Source organism: Thalassophryne amazonica, chromosome 19 (assembly GCF_902500255.1).
Source record: "Thalassophryne amazonica chromosome 19, fThaAma1.1, whole genome shotgun sequence".
Lineage (NCBI taxonomy): Eukaryota > Metazoa > Chordata > Actinopteri > Batrachoidiformes > Batrachoididae > Thalassophryne > Thalassophryne amazonica.
Window position 1 is genome coordinate 32,446,291 of NC_047121.1, and position 27,799 is coordinate 32,474,089.

At 37.4% G+C, this 27,799-nt stretch overlaps 1 protein-coding gene across 1 annotated transcript; it reads right to left on the reverse strand.

Moving 5' to 3' along the window:
• Nucleotides 1-63: 63 nt before the first annotated feature.
• Nucleotides 64-27,755, reverse strand: lgmn (legumain). Its single transcript, XM_034195636.1, has 14 exons — nt 27,624-27,755; nt 27,245-27,389; nt 24,254-24,351; nt 22,109-22,190; nt 21,906-21,988; nt 19,701-19,776; nt 11,669-11,731; nt 11,461-11,527; nt 9,739-9,857; nt 5,291-5,380; nt 4,905-5,114; nt 4,555-4,725; nt 3,921-3,988; nt 64-999 (listed from the first exon to the last, which is right to left on the reverse strand). The coding sequence occupies exons 2-14, from the start codon at nt 27,383-27,385 to the stop codon at nt 939-941; spliced, it is 1,329 nt and encodes a 442-aa protein (XP_034051527.1). The 5' UTR covers nt 27,386-27,389; nt 27,624-27,755; the 3' UTR covers nt 64-938.
• Between the last annotated feature and the right edge of the window lie 44 nt (nt 27,756-27,799).

Below are 27,799 nucleotides of genomic sequence, written 5' to 3' on the forward strand. Positions count from 1 at the left end.
GAATGTATTATTATACGCTGAGCAAAAATGAAGCACAGGTTAAAACAGTTTGATAACATGAGCCATTTTAAGCAGTTTCAGACTGGTAGAATTTATTTTAAGGTTTCTGTCTTACAGCAAAGTCTCCAAAATTTTGATAAACATTGAGTATTCAGTGGTATTATCCCTTACATTCATAGAGTAAAAAAAAAAAAAAAAAAAAATGTAAGAGCAATTCATACAAAACACCCTTAGAATATTTCTTCCTAAATCTGAAGCAGTAAATTTTGTGACAAACCTGTCACAGTGCAATAAAACAAGCATTTTAAAAATCAAAAACACATTAAAAAGAAGTATAGTGTGCTGAGAAAACTATCACCATGGTCATATCAGCTTGATTCACAATCAAAGAGTGCAAAGAGAAACGGTGTCTTCTCAGGCCGTCCCGCGCTGAAGAAACAGACTGATCTGACACTTTAAAAGTTTTTTAGGAATGATTGTACAGCGACACACTTTGATTCATTTCAAAGTGGTGAACAGATTTCACTTTTCCCCTATAAGATTTCCAAAGAACTCTGTCCCACCATCCCTCGCTGCAATATTTGGAAGAGTTGAGTCACACAGAGCAACAAGTAGGCAGGAAGCTCCGGTCCCCTCTGTGAACTATATGAAACTGCTGCTTCAACTCTGGACACCAGAGAAGCCCCCAAACATTTGAGATGTGGCTGAAGGAACAGGAAGTGTGTTACATAGAGAGAAATTCTGAGTAACCAAGTCTAACAGAGAGGGTTTTCTTTTTTTAAATTTGCAACCTCTCATCACTCAGAAAAATTAAACTGAAATGGCATCACAGTGTTAAATGCTAGTATTTTGCCATTTATGATGAACTTGTCACCATCAGTACTTTTTTGATTATTACTGTCATTATGATTATTTTCCTTTTTTATCTGCTTATTTTTTTAAAACACAATAGTGTTGTTCGGGTCGACAGAACACACAGAGTCCATGGCCCACTGGATACTGTAGAGGGAAACAACAAAATAAAATTACATCAGCATCAAATACATTTTACATTCACAGCTTTCAGTGGAGATAATTCCACCAAAATGAACGTCAGTTGTCAACAATTCTGTCTTAGCGGGTGATGATCAATGAAAACAGCTTAAATTTATATACAGAAGTCCCTGTATAGTTTATTTTAAAATAATCATCTGTCTTAAAGACTTACTTTACTTTAATTATGAAAGGGTGTAATGCAGATGTTTGCCATTTCTTATGACATATTTCTATGGAATAAAACTCATAAAATACAAAATATCCACACTATGGAACTGCCTTGTATTGTGAAAAGCAATCACCCAGATGGAGAAACCAATCCACATCTCCTGAAGGTCTTGATCTCAAAGTCTGAGCAGCCAGAGACATCAATGTCACTGCCAGGATAATTTAATGTGTCTACAAGTTCAACATTTTTAGCACATACAGATACACTTCTGATCACTAAACTAGGAAGTCTTTAAAGGTCTGGGCCCCAGAGGTGGGAGTAAGTCACCATCAAGACACTCAAGTGAATCAGCATGTCCCAAATTAAGTCTCAAGTCATAATGACCACTAATTGTTTTCAAGCTGACTTGAGACTTGACTTGGGATTTGCAAACTGATGATAAGTCACCATCAAGACACTCAAGTGAATCAGCATGTCCCAAATTAAGTCTCAAGTCATAATGACCACTAATTGTTTTCAAGCTGACTTGAGACTTGACTTGGGATTTGCAAACTGATGACTTGAGAATGACTTGGCAGTGACTTACTCCCACCTCTGCTGGGCCCGTATCCACGAAGCAACTCAAAGCCGTCTCTAAGAGCACCTAGCTTAGCCTAAAATTTCCTGGCAAGGAATCTTAGTCTAACAGTGAGCCAGCAGTTGAGCAAGGAGTGGACAGAAACTATCTTTGTGAGGAGGCGGAGTTAACCCCATTTCTAGGTATGACGTAGTCCTCTAAGAGCTGTGATTGGTTGTCATGGAAAGGAGAGGAGAAATAATAAAACAAATGTGCTCGCTCCTAGTTATGAATGGACAATGAAATCAACTGATTAACTGCATTAAGATGTGTAATCGTGAGGATAACTTTGTTATGATGATGAAACTCAGCAAAATTAAATGAATTGTTACACAGCTTGAAAATGTTTGAACGTACCTCATCCACATGGCGAATATCTATATATTAAAAGCGTGCGTGTATGTGTGAGTTTATTTAGTACGTTCATTGTGAGTATATAATATAATTGTAAATATGTTAGAAATACATGGATAACACAAGAGAGTGAAAACACTTCTTTCCATTGTGGTCCATTTAAACAAACAAAAAAAATCAAATGACAAAAGAGATGTAATAATAATAAAAAAATAGCAATATTAATAATACAGATACTACTACTAATAATAAAAATAATGATAATATTAACAGTGTGTATATGATAACAAGAACCTAAGTAATTTATAAATACATTAAGACAGTAAATTAACATGCAAAAATTACGTAGATCAAGCTGGTAGCGAGTTACTGACTCACTGTCATCCTACACATGGAGAATATCTCTGCTTTCTCTCTGTCTGTTCTGCCATCTTCTCTGCTTAAGACACTCTGAGGCTTCCTAAAAGTCTCCTCCCTCCTCTTATCAGTTTGGCACCTTAGGAGCTCTCTTAAGGCCTAAGGTGCTTTGTGGACAACTTTCATCTTACCAAGGGAAACTTCTAAGAAATTTCTAAGAATTCCAGAAAAAAAGATTTTTATTAGAATAGCCTAACGTCACTAGGAGCTATTTTTAGCCTTAGGCTGCCTCGTGGATACGGGCCGTGGACTATAGTCTTGGACCAGAACAATCTCATACCCAGACACTCTAACTCCTCACCCAGCTTCTCAAGTACTGTAATAAAGTCATCCATTGATTCTGAAAAGATCACTGCATGATCTACACCACAATGGTCCGTACACCTTTCCTTGCCAAAAAAGGCCCCTAAGCCACTAGTTTCCACAACTCAACCCAACCCAACATCCAGCCCATTCAAGCACTAAACAGAGGAGGAGCCAGAACACATCTTTACTGAACACCAGAAGTCAGAAAAATGTGAGACTCTGCCCCTGCTCCACACAGCACTGACAGCACCTGTGTATAGGGCACCTATTGTGTCCAGCAATTTGGTGGGGCTCCTGCAAATTTCCAGAATGGCCCACAGAACAGCTGATTAAGTGAATCAAACGTGGGGGAGGGGAATCAACACATGCTGCAAAGAAGCACTGCCAATATTAGCAATTACATTCAATGAGAATATGCACAGCTACGATACAGCCAATGACTGACTTCAAGGCTGTAAAGGCAGACTGCTCCTGTCACTAAATGAGAAGTAACTGGGACGTAATCCTTCTAAGAATGATCCTTGCAATCACCTTTGCTGACACAGACAGCAGGGTAACACCACCATAGTTACTGCAATCCAGATCATCACCCTGGTTGCTCCTTGCTCAGCTGTCATCAGGCCAGCTCTTTCCTGGGATACCCTAGTGTCAAGTGGATGAGAGTCTCTATGGCTCCCACGGACAGTACATCAGTCTATTACAGGTTACGTCCCCAGCCAAGGCTAGCACCTAGTTATAACTGGGTGGACTGGAGTATTGCAAATGAAGTGACTTGTCCAAGCATATGGACAGGTAGACTGAAACACAGAGTTCCAAATTACATACTAGAAAAATATTTTACTTCAAGACAACAACTATCCTGACATATGACCTTGTCAAACAAAAGACATACATACAGTATGAATGAGTCATATCGAAACTGAACTGTCACATGCGCCATGGAAATTCTCAAAATATTTCCTCCTCACAGCCAAGAAATGAAAACCAGATCAGATAAAAGCTGGTAAGAGAAGGTTACTGTACCTGATAGATGGGTATCCTGCCTCACACAGGTTCACCAGAGCGTACAGATGTCTCAACGCGTATTCATACTAAAACACAAGAGGGCATCATGGGTCAAAAATGTACATTCAGCATGTTTTCAGGGAATATTTGAGTTATTTCTATGTCTTCTATCTATTGCTTCAAAATGTCAAACTATTCCACAGTAAAAAAAGTTTCTGTCTCATGGATTACATGCATAAAGGTGTGTGGAAATACCCAGTACACAAGAAGTATTTTTGTTGGGCATTTCCCTGCACCTTTTCAGGTTTACTCTCAAAAACGTGACAGCCATGCCAGACACAGCAGGTGATTCAACCACCGTGTATCCGCTCATTATGCCTGACCATCTGTCTCTTCCTTTACTTCTTGCTCTTACCGCACATCAAGTCACTTGAAAACTGACATAGCTGAATAAACATATCTGTAACATTTCCTCTTTTAAAGCAGAACTAGACTAGTGACTGAAAAAGTTAAAAGAGGAGCTACAACTACAAAACTGCATCTTAACTGAGCCTAATTTCACACTCCTTAAACTTAAGTTATTTATTCCTGTATAGAAATTTTCCTGAGGTGCTTCCACCAAGTGTTCTGTGTGCAGAACATTTGTTTCTACCTCAGCTTTGTGCCAGTTGAAGCAGGTGTACTTGTAGTGTTCGACTGCTGCCTTGTAGCAACCATACTGGTTGAGCTCAGCCCTCTGCTCAAGAATTTCATTGGTTCTCATCTTACTGCCAGTGACCTTCTCAACCACTTGATGCATCGTCTCAGCCAGCATGTGTCTGACCTGAAGACAGACAGGGCAGCAACACGGTTAGAAATCTGTAACATGACAATTGCCATTGCCAAATGTGATGAGACTTTCTGATAAAAATGATTTGCATGCCACATTTCAAGAACCACCCACAAGAACAAGTCATGCAACATGCTGCATACAGTAAAAGGTTTAAGACTTTGTCACTCTACATTGTAGTGGCTGTTGATCTCCTTCAGCAGTCTCCTTGCCACTCTGATGTCATTGGTGGCCATCAGCTTCCTCTTAAGGATGGCCAGAGGGACATCAGGGCTTGGAGTTAGATCTAGACTTTTAACTGGCTGCAGGTTCATTGGAGGGGCGGGCTGTCTGTCTCCCAGGCTGTTGCATTGGAATGCACATAAATCCTCTTTTTGCAGCGTCTGCACAGAAGGCAAAAAGGTCATAATAAAAACAGAATAAACACAGAATATTAATTGTGCCACTGCAACGCTTTATCCACTGTCACGATACTGCTCTGCACAGAAGACATTTAAAAACAAAACAGCACCTTCCTCGAAATGTTTCTTGCCTAGAGGAGCATCACAGTTAATTATACCTCACTTCCATATTTCTGAACATGGCTGGTGTTTGTGCGGAGCTTCACTGTCTTGTACTGATCCAGCAGAGTTTCTTTGTTCATGTCCGCCTAGAAGCATAAAAAAACCCCATATCAGGAGAAGAACAGGTTAATAAACTACAGTGCCCTCCAAAACGTATTGGGTCCCTTGGTACTGGTATACACATTCTAATTTGTTTATGCCATTTCACATACAAAAAGTAAATCAGGCTTCTCAATATAAAAACATTCTAAAATTATCTTCCTTAAACTCAAACCCAAAGCAAATCTTGACAACTTTATATAAATTAATTAAAAACATAAAAGCCAATATGATAGGATGCATAAGTAATGGACCCCTTTGGTATAACACATGTAAACAATCAGTTTTATTTCCAATTTCCTTCTGACAAGTCAGGGGATGGATACATGAACATTTCCAAGTCACTGACTATGTACTGGACTTTGTTTACATCAGTTATGAAGAAATACAAACAGTATGGCACTCTATGGTAAATCTATGTGGAGTAGACAGTTCTCAAAAACTAAGTGACTGTGCAAGAAGGAGAAGAGTGAGGGAAGCCACCAAGACACCCAGAAAACCCAGAAGAAGTTACAGGCTTTTGTGGCTGTGACTGGAGAAACTATGCATTGTGCATGTTTTGCATTTTGTATCACCAATTAAACAGCTTCATAATGAAGTGGAGCATTAGGATTTTCTTTCACCAAAACATCAAATCTAGGCTTGCATCTCAGATGTACCTTCTGGCAAATTGCACTGGTCTACAGCCAAAATGCTCTGAAATAAAGATAGTCAAACTTTACTAATTTTGGGCCACGGAGAATGAAAATGTTGTTTGGAACTGTTGACTGGCTGCACTTTTAAGAAATGCTACGACTGTGCTACTAAGGATTAATATATAACCCTTTTACTGATTTAACCCCAATTCCAATGAAGTTGGGACATTGTGTAAAATGTAAATAAAAACAGAATACAATGATTTGCAAATCCTTTTCAACCTATATTCAATTGATTGATCAAACTGATAAACTATTGTTTTTGTGCAAATATTTGCTCATTTTGAAATGGATAAATAAATATAAATATGTTGTCTTTGTGGTGTATTCAATTGAATATAGGTTGAAGAGGATTTGCAAATCATTGTATTCTGTTTTTATTTATATTTCATACAATGTCCCAACTTTGCTGGAATTGGGGTTGTACAAACAGTCAGAGAATTACAGAAAACACCTATGTTTGTGATTTTTCATGAAAACTCTACTGTTAACACAATATAATTATGTAGATGCAAAATGTAAAACCTTGTACATCTTGGAAACAGTAGCCAATTAGGGGAGGTGATGGTCTAGTGGTTAAGGGGTTGGGCTTGAGACCAGAAGATCCTCAGTTTAAATCCCAGCCTGACTGGAAAATCACTAAGGGCCCCTGGGCAAGAGCTTTAATCTCCTATTGCTCCCGGTGGGTAGTGAGCGCGTTGTATGGCAGCACCCTCATATCGGGGTGAATGTGAGGCATTATTTGTAAAGCGTTTTGAGCGCCTGATGCAGATGGAAAAAGCGCTATTTAAATGCAGTCCATTTACCATCGTTAGTCATATTTTAATTCAACATGCAAAAATCCACAATAAATAGCACATTTTTTCTGAAGCAGACAACTTCTAAATATTTGTATACCAGTGTTGTAGCTGAACTTTCAGGTCTTCTTTTTAAGAAAATCCTCCTCTATACCATAACTATATAACTAAACTATAGAAAAGGTTTACTATGGCTGCTATTCATATTCTTATATTCCTATATTAATTATTATTATTAAGACTGAAAATCAGCTCCTTTTTTTAAAATCAAGGACGATCAGAAAGAGACATCAATACATTAAGTGATAAAATAGCTTCTGATTATTAATACTTTAACAGCAATCTGACATTACATTGGTCACCTCATTAGGTACTATCGACTGCTCACCAAAGAAAATATCTAATCGGCCAATCACATGGCAGAAACTCGGTGGATGTAGTCAAGTTGTCAAATTTGTTAAATTTGTAGTCAAGTTTGTTAAATTTAGGTGACTGAAAATCACAGTGTTGCCAGACAGCTTTGAGGTCTCTAGAGGCTACTGAGTCATTTTTGATCAGGATATGTCATTCAAAGCGCATATTAAACAAATATGTAGGACTGCCTTTTTGCATTTACGCAATATCTCTAAAATCAGAAAGGTCTTGTCTCAGAGTGATGCTGAAAAACTAATTCATGCATTTATTTCCTCTAGGCTGGACTATTGTAATTCATTATTATCAGGTTGTCCTAAAAGTTCCCTAAAAAGCCTTCAGTTGGTTCAGAATGCTGCAGCTAGAGTACTGACGGGGACTAGCAGGAGAGAGCATATCTCACCCGTGTTGGCCTCTCTTCATTGGCTTCCTGTTAATTCTAGAATAGAATTTAAAATTCTTCTTCTTACTTATAAGGTTTTGAATAATCAGGTCCCATCTTATCTTAGGGACCTCGTAGTACCATATTACCCCATTAGAGCGCTTCGCTCTCAGACTGCGGGCTTAACTTGTGGTTCCTAGGGTTTGTAAGAGTAGAATGGGAGGCAGAGCCTTCAGCTTTCAGGCTCCTCTCCTGTGGAACCAGCTCCCAATTCAAATCAGGGAGACAGATACCCTCTCTACTTTTAAGATTAAGCTTAAAACTTTCCTTTTCGCTAAGGCTTATAGTTAGGGCTGGATCGGGTGACCCTGGACCATCCCTTGGTTATGTTGCTTTAGACGTAGACTGTGGGGGGGTTCCCATGATGCACTGTTTCTTTCTCTTTTTGCTCCGTATGCATCACTGCATTTAATCATTAGTGATCGATCTCTGCCCCCCTTCTCGGCATGTCTTTTTCCTGGTTCTTTCCCTCAGCCCCAACCAGTCTCAGCAGAAGACTGCCCCTCCCTGAGCCTGGTTCTGCTGGAGGTTTCTTCCTGTTAAAAGGGAGTTTTTCCTTCCCACTGTGGCCAAGTGCTTGCTCATAGGGGGTCGTTTTGACCGTTGGGGTTTTTCATAATTATTGTATGGCCTTGCCTTACAATATGGAGCACCTTGGGACAACTGTTTGTTGTGATTTGGCGCTATATAAGAAAAAAGTTGATTGATTGATTGATCTGGCATTTTCACAACCAGCCATCTCCAGGGTTTATAGAGAATGGTTCAAAATATAAGAAACAGCCAAATGAAATGAACAGTGGTTCTTTGGGTGAAAATGCCTTGCTGATGTCAGAGATCAGACATGAATGGGGAGACTGGTTGGAGCTGATAGATAACACTTGTTGCGACAAACGTATGTAGAAGAACATCTCTGAACACACCACACATTGAACCCTAAGGCCATGTGTCCATAATGCATGTTTTTCTTTGTGCCAGCATGTTTTCTGAATTCCTCTAAATGAGAACGGAGTGGATACAGCCACCTCCAGAAAAAATGCTGCACCCAGCCTCTTTTTTAAAAGAGTGGACTGCTTTTTTTTGAGTGCCTGGTCAGAGTGTTTTTAAACTAAAAATCTCTCAACTTTTCAGAAGGGTGCAGAGATGTCACTGCAGCACTTTCTGGCTAACAGAATAGAGGATTATTTTTTGCTGATTTGCCACTAACTCGAGACAAAAAAGTCTGTGACAGCAGACTGAAAAGACACTTGGTTCCTTGCTCTGGGTGAGTGTGTTTTATAGACATCCATTATAAGCAAGTCTTTGATGTTTACTGTTATTGTAGGAACATGTCACGAGGAGTGTTTTGTTCCACCTCACTAAAAATACTGAAACCGCTGGGATGAAAGCATTTGTGGGCGCATGAGGAGTGTTTTGTTCCACCCCACTGAAAATACTGAAACCGCCGGGAAGAAAGCATTTGTGGGCGTGCAAGCTGAGCACTTTTCCATCAGAAGACAAATGCTACATGGACACGGAGCCTAAAGCAGATGGTCTACAGCAGTGGGAGACAACACCAGGTGTCACTTTCTGTACGTTTAGAACAGGAAACTGAGGCTACATTGGGCGCAGGCTCACCCAAACTGGAAAATGAAAGCATGAACAGAAAAAATAACATTGCCTGGTTTGATGAGTTTCAGTTTATGATGAGATGTTCACAAGGTGAGGTCAGAATTTGGCATAAACATGAAAACATGGATCCATCTTGTCTTGTATCAACATGCTGGTGGTGGTGGTGTAATGTCTTCGCAACTGTGTGAGGCGAGTAGTGTTCCTTAATATGGACCAAAATCTCTGAGGAATATTTCCAGCACCTTGTTGAATCAATACAACCAAGAATTAAGGCAGTGCTGAAAGCAACAAAGGGCTCCAACCTGCAACCAGCAGGGTGCACCTAATGAAATAGCCAGTGAGGGTATAATGAAGTACTGCACGTCCGTATGGACTGGGTAAATGTTACGCACCACATCAGAGTCCTCCATCCAGTTGACACTGTACCAGTCGCCAAGGTATGTGTCCCTGCTCTCATCATAGTAACAGGCATAAGAGGATTCAGCAGGGCTAGCAGCAGTGGTGGAAAATACTGAAACACAGATATTGTTGTGTCATGTCATTTCAATTTAAAACACTACCTCATTAGAATCCTTACGCGATGGACAGGCATTTGAAAAAAGACGGAACAAAAACACTATCAACACTAAACTGACGGAACAAACATTTAGACTCATTCAGCATTTGTGCCCTGTGCACAATGGGTTAGTCACAGTGGGTTAGTCCTTTACAACCAGCTTGTGTTGTACGAGATAGATAACTCATAAACAATAAATGCCATCCTGTTATAACTCAGCAAATTAAAGGAACATACAATGAAGACAAAACCTTTTGCATTTGCTGAACTTTGATAAGGGAAAGAGCAAAAATAAAACCATTTTGCTCTTTCCAAAAGATTTGTCTGCCTCATGTTGGCTAGCTAATGGTGGTGCTTGCATTTACTTGAACATCAGTTGACAAGTTATGTAAGGTTCATGGATGCTCAATAAATTATTGAAAATAAAGAACAGCTGTGGTTGAAGCTCACGCCATGTGCTTGTCAATGTGTCCTGCCCAGCTAACAAACTAGCAACTACAAATTCTTCCTGAATTTACCCACAATGTGGGCAAATTCAGGAAGAATTATACGACTGGACAGGAAGTAAAATCACAATTAAACAACAGATAGAATGTGTAGCTGTGGATGATGGCAAAATGTTTCATCAGTACTGCAAATTAGAGACAACCAACGTGAAAAACACTGCTCTGGAATATTTCCTAACCAGTTTTAAACACTTCCAAAATCAGATTAAAAAAAGGAGCTCTGTTAAAAATACCTTGATAACAAGTAAATGAAATAGGATTGCATTGTTTTTGAACTTCACAATTAAAGGCCACATTCTGCACATTGTCTGCATGTGCACTAGCATGTATGGTGCTTGTCAGAAAATTCTGAGAAGATATTCTGTTGTAGTTTCTCCAAAATGTCAGCAACACACACAACTGGTAAGAACAAGAATCAGAAGTACACTAAAGAATGAGAGAACTGCAGAGTGCAGGGAAGTAGGTTGAAGTAGTTTGGACAAACAAAAAGAAGTAACATATGACAACAAGTAACAATGAATTTAATCTATAAAGGAGTGGTGAGAATGGAAGCACATGGGAAAGGAAAGAGAGGAAGACCAAAGTGGATATGGATAAACAGACTTAAGCTCCACTGGAATTGAACAGACAAGTTCATCAAATGTTTTGTTTGTCAGACTTTCATGTTTGCCAGATAACTCACATTTAAGAATATTTATTGCAGACAACTGTCAGAATTTGGTGTCTAGACTATGACTTCATGACTCCCCCACACAGACTTGTGATAGTAGGGAATGATCATCAGATATACATACTTCCCCCCACTCGGAGGCAGGGCTGCGCAGCAGCAGCAATTGGATCCAGTAGTACCATTGTTTGACAGGAAAATGGGAAGCTGAGCATCTTAGTCTACCCAATGTGGAATAAATGTTTAGTGGATCATGTAGAGAGCACTGTATGAGGAAGTATGAGGAGTGAGGCATGTCAGTGTTTATGGTGTAGAGCAGCTTCAGCCACCTGCCTGATTTTGCTCACAGCCTAGCTCTGTTTCTAATGAAGTGAACTCAACTCACCATCAATGTTCTGAGGGAGCTGGACCATCATTGACCCAGACTCGCATGCTTCAATGTAAAACACCATCTGCATGTGTGGGAGGAAGGAAGAGGTGCAGAAAAAACAAAACAAACAAAAAACAAATGTCAGAGCTGACCTTCCAACAGAGTAATACCCTATCTAATCAGAATGACCAGGCTAATAATTACACAATGGCAGATGGCATACCTTTTTGTATTTCATGTTTTTATGCATATACTGAATAGCATCTTGGAGATCTTTAACATGGAGCTGTTGGAAGACAAAGGACAGAAACATTGCATTTTACAGTTTCAGACTACTTCAGCGTAATTATATGCAATGTACATGACACAATAAAAACAGGACACTAAACTGCAGTTTTTAATCATTAATCCCATGATATTTAAATACACAAATCTTGTCCTTTGCTGTGCGATGTCAAGCAGAGGACATTACCTTCTGGAAAAGTCAACACTAACTTTCTTTGATCATGACCACCAATATTTTATTTGGGTGAGCACCGTTAGTGGCATTGTTGGAAGTTTTTCCAGCTATTTCCTTTGTGGAATGAGAAACTGCAAGCTGTGCTGTATCATTATACAACACTATACAAAAACAGCAGCAGCTAATTGACCACAATGTTGAACAACTGGCTAATCAGTCAGCTAGTGGCAGTGATTGCACGTTGTGTGCAAACCGCATTTTCTATTGAACACAGATGTTCAAAGCTCTTTACAATGTCAAGTTGCTGCCACATAAGAAGAAGAACTGTACAATGGGAACACCTTGAGATTAAAGACCACAGTGATGGCAATGAGGCTGACACAAATCCTGTTCTTTCACCTTCCCCACACACATTTCAGGTGGGGGAACGAACCTATGACCTTCTGATGCCCAGTCCAATTCTGAATAAATACAAACAAAAGTGTAAGTAGCAATTAGGTTTCAAAAATGTTTTATAGATAAAATGTTCATGTTTTTGAAAAACTACTAACATATTGGGAAATAAAGATTAGACTTTTCTCAATATTTGCAACTTTAAGATAAAACTATTTAATAGTACCCATAGACATGAATACAGGAATGGCTACAATTATCAGACATTTGACCACAATGTCCTTGACCTTCACCTAAGTGACTGACCTCTGGCTGACCTTGCCAGCGCAATTCTGGAATCAACATAAGCGTGTGCCACATTTCCAACAAATCAGGGTGAAAATCAAATTCATTGGCCTTAGCCCAAATTAATTTTTCAACATAAATTTTGGAAAGTTAAGTAGAAATCAACAAAAAGACCTGGCAGGAGCAGGCAAACAAAGAGGCAGCTAGACATGAACGTGACCCCAGTGATGACCTTTGGCAATTTTGACCGTGCTGGGCACTTCCAGAATCCACCCCCCATATGTGTACCATGTTCAAAGAAATTCTGTAGTGAAAAACCAATTTTGACCTTTGACCCCCCTTGACTAACCTCTGGCAAATTTGTCCTTGCCTATACAATTTCAGAATCCACTTCTACGTGAGCCAAGTCTGGTGCAAATCTGAGTAGAAAAACTTAAATTCTGACATTTGACTCCAATGATCTTTATCCCAATGACTAGTAAAAAACATTTTTTTTTTTTTTTTTTTACCATTGACACCAATGACCTTGAAATTTGACAAAAACTTTTAAGGACAATTTTAGGGTTGTCCATCATCCACATATCACATTTGATATCAATCAACCAAAGCACCTGGTATGACTAGGGGGAAAAGACAGATAAACCAATCATTTGGCCTTTGACCACAATGACCTCGTCCTCAGCCAAAGCAAACCCCTTAAAAGCAATTCTGGGATCAACTGACATGTACACACTAAGTTTGCTGGAAAATGTCCCAAAAACATCAAAGGAATAGTGGAGCAAACAAATATTTCTCAAATTGTAGTATTACGATGTATGACACATTTGATCTATGGACTCTCATGATCAAAGCATATAAAGCACGTAGCACTGATTATATTACCAGGCTTCTTTCTTTTTTTTTCTTTTTTTTTTACTTACAGTAACAAGTAAGGATGGGTGATAAAAACTAGATATCAATATTTCACTAGATGTTTTAGTGATAACTATATAAAAATAGGACCATCAGTATAATCATCCTGACAGCCAAACACAGATAAAAAAAAAAAAAAACCATAATCACCAAATACTAAACTATGCTAGTTAAGTATCCAAAAAAAAAAAAGAAATGAACATAAATTTTCTTCATGACTTACAATTCCAGGCTGAATACAAACGCCAATATTCACAAACTGGCACTGGCTCAGCCTACTTGTTCTATAGTTTATGTAGTCTATAGAAATGAATGCAACTGGCAAACACTGACAATTCTCTTCTATTTTATAAGAATTTTCTTACTAAATGATGGTTTCTCATCATGAAACTTCTGGCTTTCTTCAAACTTACATCTGTTTTTGCTTCAGGTGGTGAAAAAAAATTAGTCTGATCTTCTGAACCCAAATCAGTTCCATACTACAGACGAAGCTCCTTTTCTGGTGATTCATTCTCCTCCTGTGCCAGTGGTTTGAACTCTTCTTTCTGCCATGCTTACCGTCATTTTACATGTCAGCTGCCCATATGTGGTGCATATGTAAACATGCCGTCAGTGATAACATTAACATTGCGTGATGACAAATACTTATTGTGTATGGTTTGATATGGTACATTCCCACTGCTGTTTGTTTCCCTGCTTGTAAGTCAGGAAAGGTGACGACTATTCCTCTCAACTGTGCTGAATTATTGAATGCCAAAATGTCTCACTTGTGTGTGTGCCACACTGCAGTTTTGTTCATGATGGAAATAACCTCATCTGACCAGACCAACCAGTTCACCTTTGATACAATGACTTAACAGATTACAAACAGCTAGTCAGTAAATCCTGTTGGTTGCCAAAGAAAGTGGGCCATGGAAAAAACAAAATAAAACAAAAATCTTATTCCACTTGATAACAAAACCAACCAGAATCACATCGCAAAGTGCAACGGTAATTGACAATATATTTACAAATAGAACAGATGAAATTATCAGGAATGGGATCTTGATGACAGATAGTGATCATTTACCAGTCTTTTCAATATTTAAATATAAAAATAGGTACAAGAAAAAAACTGTTATAAACTTTAAAAGAGACAAGTCAGTAAAAGCCTTAGAGGCATTAAAATATGATCTTAAAATCAAAATTGGGAAGAAGTTTATGTCAGTGATGTTAATGTAGCATATAACTCATTTATGAAAATATTGATGAAATCATATAATAAAAACTGTAAATTAATAGAAATTAGTAAGAAAAGAGTAAAACCATGGCTGACAAAGGGAATAAAAAATGCTTGTGCAAAGAAAAACTATTTATACAGGTGCTTTTTAAAAATGCAAACAAAGGAAACAGAACACAGATACAAAAAATATAAAAATAAACTATTGACAATAATTAGGAAACAAAAAAAAGATTATTATAGTGAACAATTAAATAAGAGTAAAGATAATATGAGGGCAACATGGGGAATTATAAAAGTGTGATTGAAAGTGATGGAGCGAAAGCAACTTTTCCAAATTACTTTGTCAAAGAAAATAAAGAGATATATGACATAAAAGAAGTGGCAAATGGGTTTAATGATTATTTTTCAAATGTAGGATCAAGTCTGGTGGGAAATAAACCAATAGTAGAAGATACATTACATACACTTGTAAATACGGTCAATAGTATTTTCCTGGACAATGTGGAAAAAGATGAAATAAGAAATATTGTAAAAAACTGTGTAAGCAAAAGATCAACTGACCATGAAGATTTAGACATGATGACTGTAAAAAGTATAATAGAAACTGTTATTGAACCATTTACTTATATTTGCAATCTGTCTCTGTCAACAGGGATTTTTCCAGATTAAATGAAAATTGCCAAGGTAGTCCCATTATATAAAAATGGAGACAAACATAAATTCTCTAATTACAGGCCAGTATCATTGCTTCCACAGTTTTCTAAAATTATGGAAAAAGTTTTTGTGACAAGGTTGGATAAATTCACTGAGAAACATCATATTTGAAATAATGCTCAGTATGGATTCAGAACAAAACATTCGACAGCTATGGCAATTATGGAATTAATAGAGAAAATATCAACAATAGAAAATAAGGATTATTTTGTAAGTATTTTTATTGACTTGAAAAAAGCTTTTGATGTTATTGACCACTCAAGATTGCTTCACAAGTTACAACAATATGGAATAAGAGGTATTGCACATCAGTGGGTAAAAAGCTACTTAGAAAACAGAAAACAGTTTGTTCAGATAAATAATATCAAATCAGAATTGTGTAATATTGCTTATGGAGTACTTGGAGTACTTATGGGTGCTTGGACCCAAACTGTTTATTTTGTATATCAATGATTTTGTGAATGTATCTAATGTGCTTGGTAGCATTTTATTTGCTGATGATACAACGCTGTTTTACTCTGGATCAGATATACAGGAAGTAGCACAAGTGATAAAAACAGAATTGGAAAAGGTTAAGCATTGGTTTGATATAAACAGACTGTCACTAAATATTAATAAGACAAATTTCATATTGTTTAATGACAGAGCAAAAAAAAAAAAAACGTGTCATTACAAATAGATGGAATGGATATACAAAGGGTAAAAGAAATGAAATTTTTAGGAGTCATAATTGATGAAGATCTTACATGGAAGTCACACATAAATTACATAAAAGGAAAAATAGCGAAAGCCATTGCTGTTTTGCATAAAGTAAAATATTCATTAAATAGTTATGGTTTATTAACATTGTACAATTCATTGATTTTCCCATATTTAACTTTTGTGTAGAAATCTGGGGATCAACATATACAACTTATATACAACCTTTGTTTATACTGCAGAAAAGGGCTTTAAGGGTGATTAGCAACAGTGGTTTTAGAGATCCATCTAATCCATTGTTCATTAAGTACAGGGTACTTAAATTTCGTGATTTGGTCGATTTGAAAATATTACAATGTACCAAGCTAATAAAAATGCTTTACCAACAAACATTCAAAATATGTTTGAGAAAAGAGTAAGTAGTTATAAACTGAAAGGAATAGAAGTCTTTAGAAAACCAAGATACAGAACCAAAGTAAAAGAACGGAGTATTGCAGTAAATGGTGTAAAATTATGGAACAATCTCAACAAAGAAATTAAAGAATTAAGGTTGCTTAAATTATTTAAAAAACGTATTAAACTAGATGTATTAAGTAAGTATGAAACTATAAAATAAGTTAGTGGGCTGTAAGGAAGTAAAAAAAAATAAAAATAAAAATGTAATTTGTTAATAATATATAAAATGTTTTAAGTTTAAAAATGTAACCTGTCAGAGATGTAATCTATTTAATAATGGACATAATTATGAAATAAGTCAGTGGTATGTGACAAGTTAAAGAAATACAATCTGTTAAATAATGTTGAAAAATGACGCTGGATATTGAAAGATTGCATTGTAAAAAGGGGCAGAAAATATAAGACTTGTTCTTCTCTCTGCTCCTTTTCATTCTGGTAATGGAGATGCTTTAGTCCTGCTTTTCTGTTTTTTTTTCTTTTAAATGAATGAAATAAATAAATAAATGAAATGAAATGAAAAACCTGAACCTTTTTGGCAAGGGCTGAAGGCCCGAAGCCCCTCGTAGCCCCTTGAAATATTTGAAATCTCAGATACATTCTGGTGCATTTTCAAGTCTGTTTACCCACTGCAAAAAAATCTAAAATCAATTTTTTTTTGGGGGGTCAGGTCAATTTTTCCACCCCAGATTAAGAGTCTTTTCACACAACTTGTATCGTAACGATACAAACTGTGTGAAAGACTATTTTCCCATATTGGCAAGATGACAAAACTATAACACACAGTTTGTCACATGGATTAGAATACGGTGTTATTACTATTTGATAAAACCACATATTTGCATTCGACTGTTACTGTTCTATTTCTACATTTATATAGACATCTGACTTCAGCAATTTGTGCTTTTATAACAACTGATAGTGTCTTAAAATAAACTAAAATAAAATTTGATACAAGTAAAGCTGCATCTACTATTCAGTCAACAATATAAGGTTTAGTTCTCAGGAGCACTGATTTGGGCATAAATTAGATTCTTATTCATGTCTATAAACAGGAAATCTACAAATGTTTCTGTATAAATGATATTTAAAAAAAGTCTGGTCAGCATTTTGGTCCTTTTGCTTGAACCAGTCCATCTGAATTTATTAATGATGAACTTTTATTCAATTCCTTTGTCATTTCAACACGACACAGCGTTCACGGTAAAATCTCATTTGCTGTTGTGTGGTCGAGCAGCACTGCATAACATTATCCCTCAGTCTCGGATCAGGACGTGCAAACGTGAGACTTAATATCCACTATGACGTCTCAGAGATGTTTCCAAACAATTTTACAAATACAGACCACAAACTAATTCTGACGTGCAGCAGGAAAACAAAAATAACTCTTCTTCTTTCGAGTTTCTTGCCAGTTTGCAAACCAACACGATGCATCACCGCTGCACCTTAATGGATTCTGACGTATGCTATCAAAAATAACCCTGAAACATTCACCACATAAGTAAAAACTCAGATTTACGGGAATTTCCGGAAAACTTTCATCACTGCAACATTTAAGGAGTGGTGATTTTACAAAACTGAAGCATAACCTGTTATCTCACACCAGATATCCCATACCTCTGCACCAATGTCACAGGCTAAGACTCGTGGACTATCTTCAAGTAGAGTGGTGATTAAAGTTTTCTTTATTAAACATTCAAATGGGGTATGGCAATTGTTCAAACAGAAATGGTTATAAAGAATGACAATGAGACGACCATCTGATCACTCTAATCGCACCTCCAATCTTGTTTTTAGTTCTGGTCTTATTTCCTGTTTTATTTTGTCAGTCCCTTCACCCATTTGTTTCTGGATGGTATCTTCCTGTTTCTCCAAACACCAGCTTGTTATTCTGACAATCACCTCACCTTGCATAAAAAGTTTTTAGTGCCAGAATGTCTTCAGCCTTGCTAAGTCTTCTCATGACTGATTATTCTTAAGTGCTCTCTCTTTGCCAACCTTTGCTGCCTCCTGTGCATTCTTGTTTTTCTACCCTGTTCCCTTTGGATTTGTTTGCCTGGTATAACAGATTCTCATGTTCTGAACTGCTGCCCGCTTGTTCGGATAAAGTTTGTGTATGCGGACTGCTTGCTCTCCGTCTTCTGACCCTAGTCAGTACCTGGACGACAAATAAAGAATGTTGTACTCAGCTCTCTGTGGTCTTCTTTGGGATCCTCCATCTTGCTTAAACCATGACGGTTAGAACTCTACAATTTGGAATCATCACTTTAAATGAAGTGCTGTACAATCCTAGTTCTAAGTAAATACTGGACATAGGAAAGTTTACAGTGTGGCACAAGGATCTTCCTCACAATGGCGATCTTTGCATTGCGGCAAGTCCATCCTTTAGCCGTGATGTGTTGATAGTACTGACATTTTATTTTATTCTAAACAACCCCTCAAAATACACTTGATCAATACATTTGAAATGGTCAAAGCAAGAATAACAGTCTGAGGAAGACTGATGAGCAACATGTTGCTAAGTAAAAGCGCTGGGAGTGGTGATGTCATGCACCAATCTTTTATAAGTAAAGACTTGTCTCATACTCATTACTGAGTGTTGGGGATGTGCTGGAGTAGTACATATGCTAGGCCATGGCATGGCCAGGATCATGGCCAATTCCTTTATTTCTTTCCTTGCTACCTTATACCTTCCACAACTATTTGTCAGGCAGCCCTTTTACTGTTGGGTGGGCAGGAGGGGGGCATCAGGTGCCAGTCCCAACCAGGGCTCAAACCAGTAACCTTCTTCACAGATGACCAGTCCTCAAAAAACCGAGTAATCTCATTTCCTCTATACTGCAGTCAAATCTGTATCTCAGTAAAGTAATTCTAAAAATACATTCAATCAGTACTTTGATGTCTAAGCATGACTCTTGGACAAAGTCATTCTTGAGAGAAAAACATTTCAGTAATTTTTTTGGTCATGTGAGAGACAACTGTCTCACAAAACGAGTCAAACAACTCAACAAGACAAGCTTCCTGAATTGTTTTGTAAGGCTAAGAACCAGCATATGCTACAGTCAGCTCTAGAGGGAATGTTATTAAGAGGAGGAAGTTAAAAAGAAAAGTACTCACGTCATCACTGGGAAAGGCCAGAATGCCAGGTGCCCCGTGATCGGTGAAGTAAACAAACACGTTATCATTGGGGCCGCTGCCAAGACAAACAGAAGATGTTTCATAAAAACAAAAAAAAAAGAAAGAAAGAAAAAAAAGAAACTGCAGACTTCTCATATGGTGTTTAGTGCGTAGACACATATTCGGCTCGTTCAATTTTTTTGCCTTGCAAACCTCACACTTTTTGTTTGTAATCCCCGTTTTATTTTTATTTTTCATATTTACTGCTTTTTGACCACCTGCAAAATGTCCAAGTGAAAGAGCAAGTCCGAACAAGACAGAGAAACCTGTACACCTGTAACTATGGTGGAGATTAGCTTTCGGCTGGAAGACCACAGAGCTGCGCTGTCTGTGAACTTTAGACCTTCTTTTCAAAGTTTGTCGTCTAAACTGAATGGTGCCCAATCGGCAGTGGGTGACCACGGCAAACGTATTAATTCTCCTGAATCCACGCACAATGATTCTGATCAACGTTTGGATCAGCTCAAGGCCAAATACTCTGCATTCTGAAAAGACTAGTGGTTAAATTCCAAGATGCTTTATCTGGCTAAACTGCATATCACTCTCCCAACAGAGGAGAGAAAGTGGCAGCAATCTGCATCAGACACTGACAAGTGTATGCAGGACCTATGCAAAGACTAGTGCTGTTTTTTTTTTTTTTTCCTTCAATAACCTCTATCTGCACTGTTACAGGTAAAGTGGACTGATTGTGGCCATTGGCATTTATGCCCTTATGTGGGTCAGACTGAGATGAGACACTTTGTGGTGTGCATACATACATTACCATACATCTTGACCTTCTTGGAGGTTAACCCCCTTGCTACTCGCTGACTCTACCTTCTGCGAGTATATTTCATCTTCTATAGATAACTTTTTAATTACTAATAAATCTGATGCCATCTCGAACACTTTATTATGGGAAACTGTAAAGGCTTATATTAGAGGCCAAATTATTTCTTAGTCATCTCACCTGTACAGGTCCAGAAGAGCAAGACAAAAAGACCTTACTACATACATTTTAAAACTGTTAGTATGCCCAGAAACCTTCCCCAGAAGATTATAAGCAACATCTTAATTTGCAACTTGAGTTCAACTTGATCTGGACTAGAGAAGCTGAGCAGTTGTTGCTACAGTCTAGTGGTAACTATTATGAATATGGTGATAAAGCTACTCGCTTATTGGCCCACCAACTCAGGCATCACATTGGCAACCGCGAAATTGTACAAATGAAAAATACATCAGATACTTTGACATCCGACCCAACTGAAAATAATTGTTTTTAAATCGTTTTATGCCACTCTGTACACATCAGAGCTTCCTCCCAACTCTGAAAATATGCACCAATTCCTTGATGACCTAGAAATTCCCCCAGTTTATACTTTAAAAAGCAGTAGAAGTCAATGCTCCTCTTACTCTGGAAGAGGTTTTATCACAGATTAAATCACTACAGTCAGGCAAATCCACTGGCCCTGATGGATTTCCTTATGATTTTTATAGGTTTCAGATGAAATTATCCCCGTTACTTTTGTCAGTTTCTGAGGAATCGTTGGAACAGGGTTCTCTCCCCACAATGCTGAGACAGGCCTTCATTTCATTACTGCCCAAGGAAGCAAAAGATCCAACTTCCTGTGCTTCTTATAGACCCATTAGCCTCCTGAATGAAGATATGAAAATTTTGGCCAAACTGTTAGTGTCCAGTATAGACAAAATCCTCCCTTCTATTATATCAAATGAACAGACTGATTTTATCAAAGGAAGGCATTCCTTTTTAATATACACACCCTTTTCAATATACTGTACTCAAAACATCATAGTAATCTCCCTGAAGTGGTAATTTCCTTGCATGCCGAAAAAACATTTGACATAGTGGAATAGAAGTGCTTTTTCACAGTCCTGAAGAAATTTGGTTTTGGCGATAGATTTATTTCTTGGATTTGTCTTTTGTATACTCCCCCCCTATTTGTTTTTTTTATTAGACATTGTGCCATACTATTTTTCTGTAATTTTTCTGGAACCCAATGAATTAAAGCTGAAAGTCTAAACTTATTTAAAAATAAATAAATAAATAATAATAATAAAAAACAAAAATGCAGACATTTTTCTATGGTACAAAATATTTCATAGTAAAGAGTCAACACTAGACAACCCCCACCCCCATCACTTCACCTCTTCAGCACTTTTCCAGAACCGCCCTTAACACTTGCAGAGTCACCTTTCAGCACAGCAAGAAAGTTTTTTGGGGTTACATCCTGCAGACAAAATTAAACAGCTCATCTCTCTTGCAATTCCAAAAAAGAAAAGTCTGGACATCAGCAGAACTGAAAAACAGATTTGCTCTCCTGTGAAAATATTTGTGCCACAATACTTACGCCGCCAGTGTAATCTTTAGGAACTCCTTTGTACACATCTGTGCCGTTTGGCCTGTTGATCAATATCCCTGGGGTGGGGTTTCTTGGAACAATAATATGAGGAAAATGATCAGAATTAAGCACCTGATACAAGACATTCACAAAAGGACAGGGCACGATAGAAACCATTTACTTATCAGGTGACATGAGAAGGAAGTGAAAACTCCACAGCAAAAGACTGTCAAAGTGTGTAATAAACTGCACAGTCACAGTGACTATAAATTTATTTTACCCTCCAAGTCTCATCACACAAGTCAAAATATATAGCTATCAAAAATTACTCAAACAAGTTGCATTTTTGCCTGCTGAATTCTGTAGTTAATTCAGTCATTCATTCATTTTATATACCCTCTTATTCCAATCAAGGGTCACAGGGGGCTGGAGCCAACCTCAGCAGTTATAGGGTGTGATGCATGGTATACCCAGAACAGGATGCCAGTCTATCGCAGGACCACATAGAGACAGAAACATATAGTCCATAGGTCAAGCAGGTTTTCAGTACTACTTAAGGGGACGAAACAATATTTAGAATCCAGCCTCAGTGTATCATGGCCTACACAATAATGTATGATAGCCATCCCACGGTGGTAGCTGTAGCCAGGTAGGGGTCAATGAAAAACTATACAGAGGTCAAACTTTAAAAATGCTCCAATCATGTTGAAAACTATATCACATTGCTTGTCTGATCATAACGATTCCAAAAAGGTATAGTTTGGACTATCTATGATGGAATGTTCTGGAGTTATGGGGTAAAAAAAAACAACAAAAAAAAAAAAAAAACAGCAAAAATGGTGACAAAGGTCAAGTTCAGTTTGTACAGGGGTCAAAATTTAAAGTTGCTCCAATTTCAGTAAAAAATTATGCAAATTATTATTTGGGTTAATAGGGTTCTAATAAGGAATAGTTTGCACCATCTGTTGTGCTTAGTTATCATGTTAAGTGTAACATATGTCACATGTCATAAAATCCAATGGATGTTGAGCTTGTTTGACCTTTACTTTGGAGACCAAACATTCAACATAGTCAAAACTATTCCATTTATTAATCCATTTATTTCAACCAATATTTTGCATAATTTTTTACTGAAATTGGTGCAACTTTAACTTTTTGACCCCTGTACAAACTGAAAATGATCTTTGTCACCATTTTTGCCATTTTTACCCCATAACTCCAGAACATTCCGTCACAGATAGTCCAAACTATACCTTTTTGGAATCTTTATAATCAGACAGGTAATGTGATATAGTTTTCAACATGACTGGAGCATTTTTAAAGTTTGACCTCTGTGTAGTTCTTTATTGACCCCTACCTGGGTACAGGTAGCACCCTGGGATGGCTATCATACATTTTTTGTAGTCCATGATACACTGAGGCTGGATTCTAAATGTCATTTCTTCCCTTTACTGATTAGGTACTGATTAGGTCAAAATTAATAACTGGCTCATGGACTAATACTCATTCACAGCTATGGTTAATTTAATATTTCCAATTCACCTAACCTGCATGTTTTTGGAAGTGGGAGGAAACTGGAGCACCTAAGGCAACAGCACTAACCACTAAGTTACTGTGCTGCTCTCTGTAGTTAGTTTTTGTACAAATAACGACAGCTGTGTCAGTTATGCAACAGTATTAAATGAGATATAAAACAATGAAGGCTGATTAACATAAGTACAAAAGGAGTTTGTTTTTTTTAAATCAGCTAACACTCCAACCCACTGTGAATCATTTTTTTGCATTTTGGCACACAACTCCGCTGATGCCTTGTTGAATGCTATGCCATCTTTCAAGTCATGTGAATACTCCTACACTGCACTCATAAACACAAGAATGGGATGAGAAAACTATCACCTATCCGTGAACCATGACAAATTAATTCCAATGAATGAATCAATAACAAGCCTGGGGCTCCCTTCTGAGGAAGGGGCCCTATGCAATTGCATACTCCACATGTAGGGTGGGTTGACTATGAGTATGCCTACTTAGGTAAAGATAATCAGGTCTTCCAAAGCTTTTCATATCAACTAACACATATTGATCTTTAGATACTGTGTTCGCAAGACCGTCTACATGCAAATGCAAGTATGTGGACATACTACAACAACTCACTGCTCATTTTCCGCCAGGTCATCATACATCATGACCACAATCTGTTCATCTGGAATGCCATTCTTGTGGACAATCTGGTAGGCATGACAAGCATCTGCCTGGAAAAAAGTAAATAGAAGAGATCAGCTTTATGATAGTCGTGAGACTACAGGATTTATGTGATGTTTGAGAAGAAAACATGTACAGCGGCTAAAAAGGTGAGGTAGCCTACCCGAGGAAGAAACAAAACAAAAATTTAACTATAACCATATGAAAACAACTATTTTGGCCTCAAAGCCAGGTTAGAAAATAGGGCTGCAAGATTTGAAGAAAAGTCATATTGCACTTATTGTGGGAAACACTGCGATAGAGCAAATGTACGGTTTTGTTACGCTACTGTCAGGTCAACAAACTTTATGAAGGAACTCTGAATTTAATTAAGTCCTACCCAGAAGTGTCTCCATCTCCTGTGTTGCACTGAAGGATGTTTCACTGAATGACATCACCCAGTCACATTTGTGACTTTACTGGTATTATGTCTTTACCTCTGTACATGTGCAATGCATATCCAGACACTGAATACCATCGCTGGCTATCATCCACACAATTCATAGAACCTTAGTTGCAGTCGTAACTCTCATTCTGCACAATACGACCACTTTTTGCCCCAGGGGTCGGTCCTTGGGCCATTATTGTTTTTGTTGTATATTAATGATATAGGTTTGGTTTCTAAGTCTTTGAGTTGTATTTTGTTTGCTGATGATACAACTGTGATTGGTAGTGGGGATAATTTGAGACAGCTCTTGGACTTGGTGGAGAGGGAACTGCAAAAATTTAAATATTGGTTTGACTCTAATAAATTATCACTTCATTTAGGTAAAACTAAGTGAATTATATTTGGAAATAAGCCTAGAAATTTAAGCAGTAAATTATTGTTGAATGGCATTGAAATTGAAATGGTATCTCAAACTAAATTTCTTGGAGTTTTTGTTGATGATAAGCTCTGTTGGAAAACTCATATAAAACATATTGAGTCCAAAATATCAAAAGTTATTGCTATCTTCTACAAAGTACAATATTTTCTCCCCCAGCATCTGTTGGTTTCATTGTATCACTCATTACTTGTCCCTTATGACTTATTGCATTGAAGTTTGGGGAAATACATAAAAAACAAATACTAATTTAATATTTCTTTTACAAAAAACAAAACAAAACAAAAAAGCTATAAGAGTGATAAGTAAAAAAACATTATCGTGAACCAACAAATTCATTGTTTGTTCGTCTTCAGTTTTTGAAATTTTATGACTTGGTTGATTATTTTACAATGCAGATAATGTATAAAGTTAAAAATGGACTCTTGCCTCAACATGTCCAGAAGCTGTTTTAAATGAGAGTCCAGTTATAATTTGCGTGAAACTTTGGTATTTGATAGAAGAAAGATTCGAACTACTGCTAAAGGTTATTGCGTTTCCGTAAAGGGTGCTGGAGTGTGGAATGATTGTTTAGATTGTATTAAAGTATCTAGTACATTGGCTTGTTTTAAAAGACTGCATAAAAATAATGTATTAAGTTGTTATAGTTTGAGTAATTAAGTAAATTGCTTGTGTGGCCATTTATTATTTGTTTGTCTGTTGTATTACTTTGTTTCACTGTGTTACATTACTGACTGGCATTTGTTTTTTCGTGTTTATTTTTTGTTTGTATCCAGAAACTGATGTACGGGGTGGGCGTTTATATGCTTCTGCCCACACCCTTTCAGCCACACTAAGTTGGTAAATTGCTCGAGTTTTGTTCTATATGTTTTAATTTTTGACTTGTTCTGTAAATGAGAGATTTTGTTCATGCATGCTGAATAAACCATTCATTCATTCAACCATTCAACCTTATTTGAACAAAGCTTATATTTGGACTATTTTTATTTTCCACATCTGCTCCTTGAAAGCTAAAACATGAATGCATGGTGGGGTATTCCTTTTATTCTTTTTTTCTCCATTTATTTTACATTTAACAAATACGTGGTCATTAATGATTGTTAAGACACTTCAGAGTTTAAGTGTAGATGTTTCAGCACAAAAGTCTGTGGCTCACACAGGATATCTTTTTAAATCATATTTCCATTTTAACTTGTCTTCACATTAAGATCATATATATATAAAATGCAGCTGCATGTATGCATGCACATCGAGAAAAATCGCAGTCGAAATACATGGATATAAAAAGGCAGCTGCATGTGTCGTCTACCTAAGCATCTATGGATTTATGTCTGTGAAAAACTTTCATATCATCAATTACAATGGAACAGAAGGTGCATCACAGTACGTTATGTACATTAATTCATGCAATCACCACCAGAGGGCATTTCAAGGATGTAGAATGTACTGTACGTGAACTTTAATTCATCTATCTAAAATTATGTCAAATGTCTAAGAAATCTCAGACGTGTCACGTTACACTGCTAATTACTTTGTAACAACATGTATCTTTGAATAAAGTTGATAAATAGGTGTTATTTCACATGCAAGGAAACAAGGGGGGGGGGGGGCATCTTTCAGGTGTTAATGGGAAGAAAAAATAAAACAAGCAATCAGCTTTACACTGCCGAATTTATAGTTTAAATACTGGCTCGTACACAGACCACAGCAAGTAATAATAAATAAATAATAATAAATTATACAGTACACAAAGTTTCACAATGAACAGCTCTACCAATTTACCACATTAAAACGAACCGATACGATTTTAAATGAGACAAATATATGATAAACCAAATGGCTGGTTTAAATAAATAGAAATAAAATCGATGCTGTTTGTTAAGTTGAACCTGTTGGCAGATACGTGCTTGTGGGTGCAGCGCAAGATATTTCGCAACTGAGATTACATTGCGCAGCCCCAAAATAAATAAAAAGTCGCATACTTTGTTCGTTTTTCTTTTCTTAACACGTCTCATCTTCTTGCCAGAGTCAGCTGGGATCATCACCACCCAGTCCGTACAGTTTATACTTTAAGTCTCACCTGGTGTCTGTAGTTGTACCAGCCGTTGGAGCCAGCTACAATCAAAACCCAGTTCTTTCCTTTATTTTCCTGCGGTGAGGGGAAGGCATACGCCAGTCCTAAACTCAAGGCGAGTAAGGTGAAGAGCACCGATTTATGCATATTCCTGTAAAAATGACAGGGATAAATGAGCACAATGTTCAGAATAAAGTTAGTTTCGTCAGATCCACAGTGACCGTGTGTAACGTGACTACAATTCCCAGACAGCTAACCTAACTCGACGTTAGCACCAGAAGCTAGCAGAGTAGTTACGAATATACCACATTTAGAAGGAATTGCCGAGTACATTATAATTACACGTCCTATAAACAGGAATGTAAGAATAACTTTCTTTAATTACCTTTTCTTTGTCGTGGAGGAGGACGGTGGCAACAATACACTAACTAGGCGAACATCTTCCGCAGGAGTCAACGGGAAATTTTATATGTCGGGAAAAATCAACACTTATTCAGGAGACAACTTCGGCAGCCAATCAGGTCTCTCGGCGGGTGGGGCTTCACTGTAGACAGTCATGTG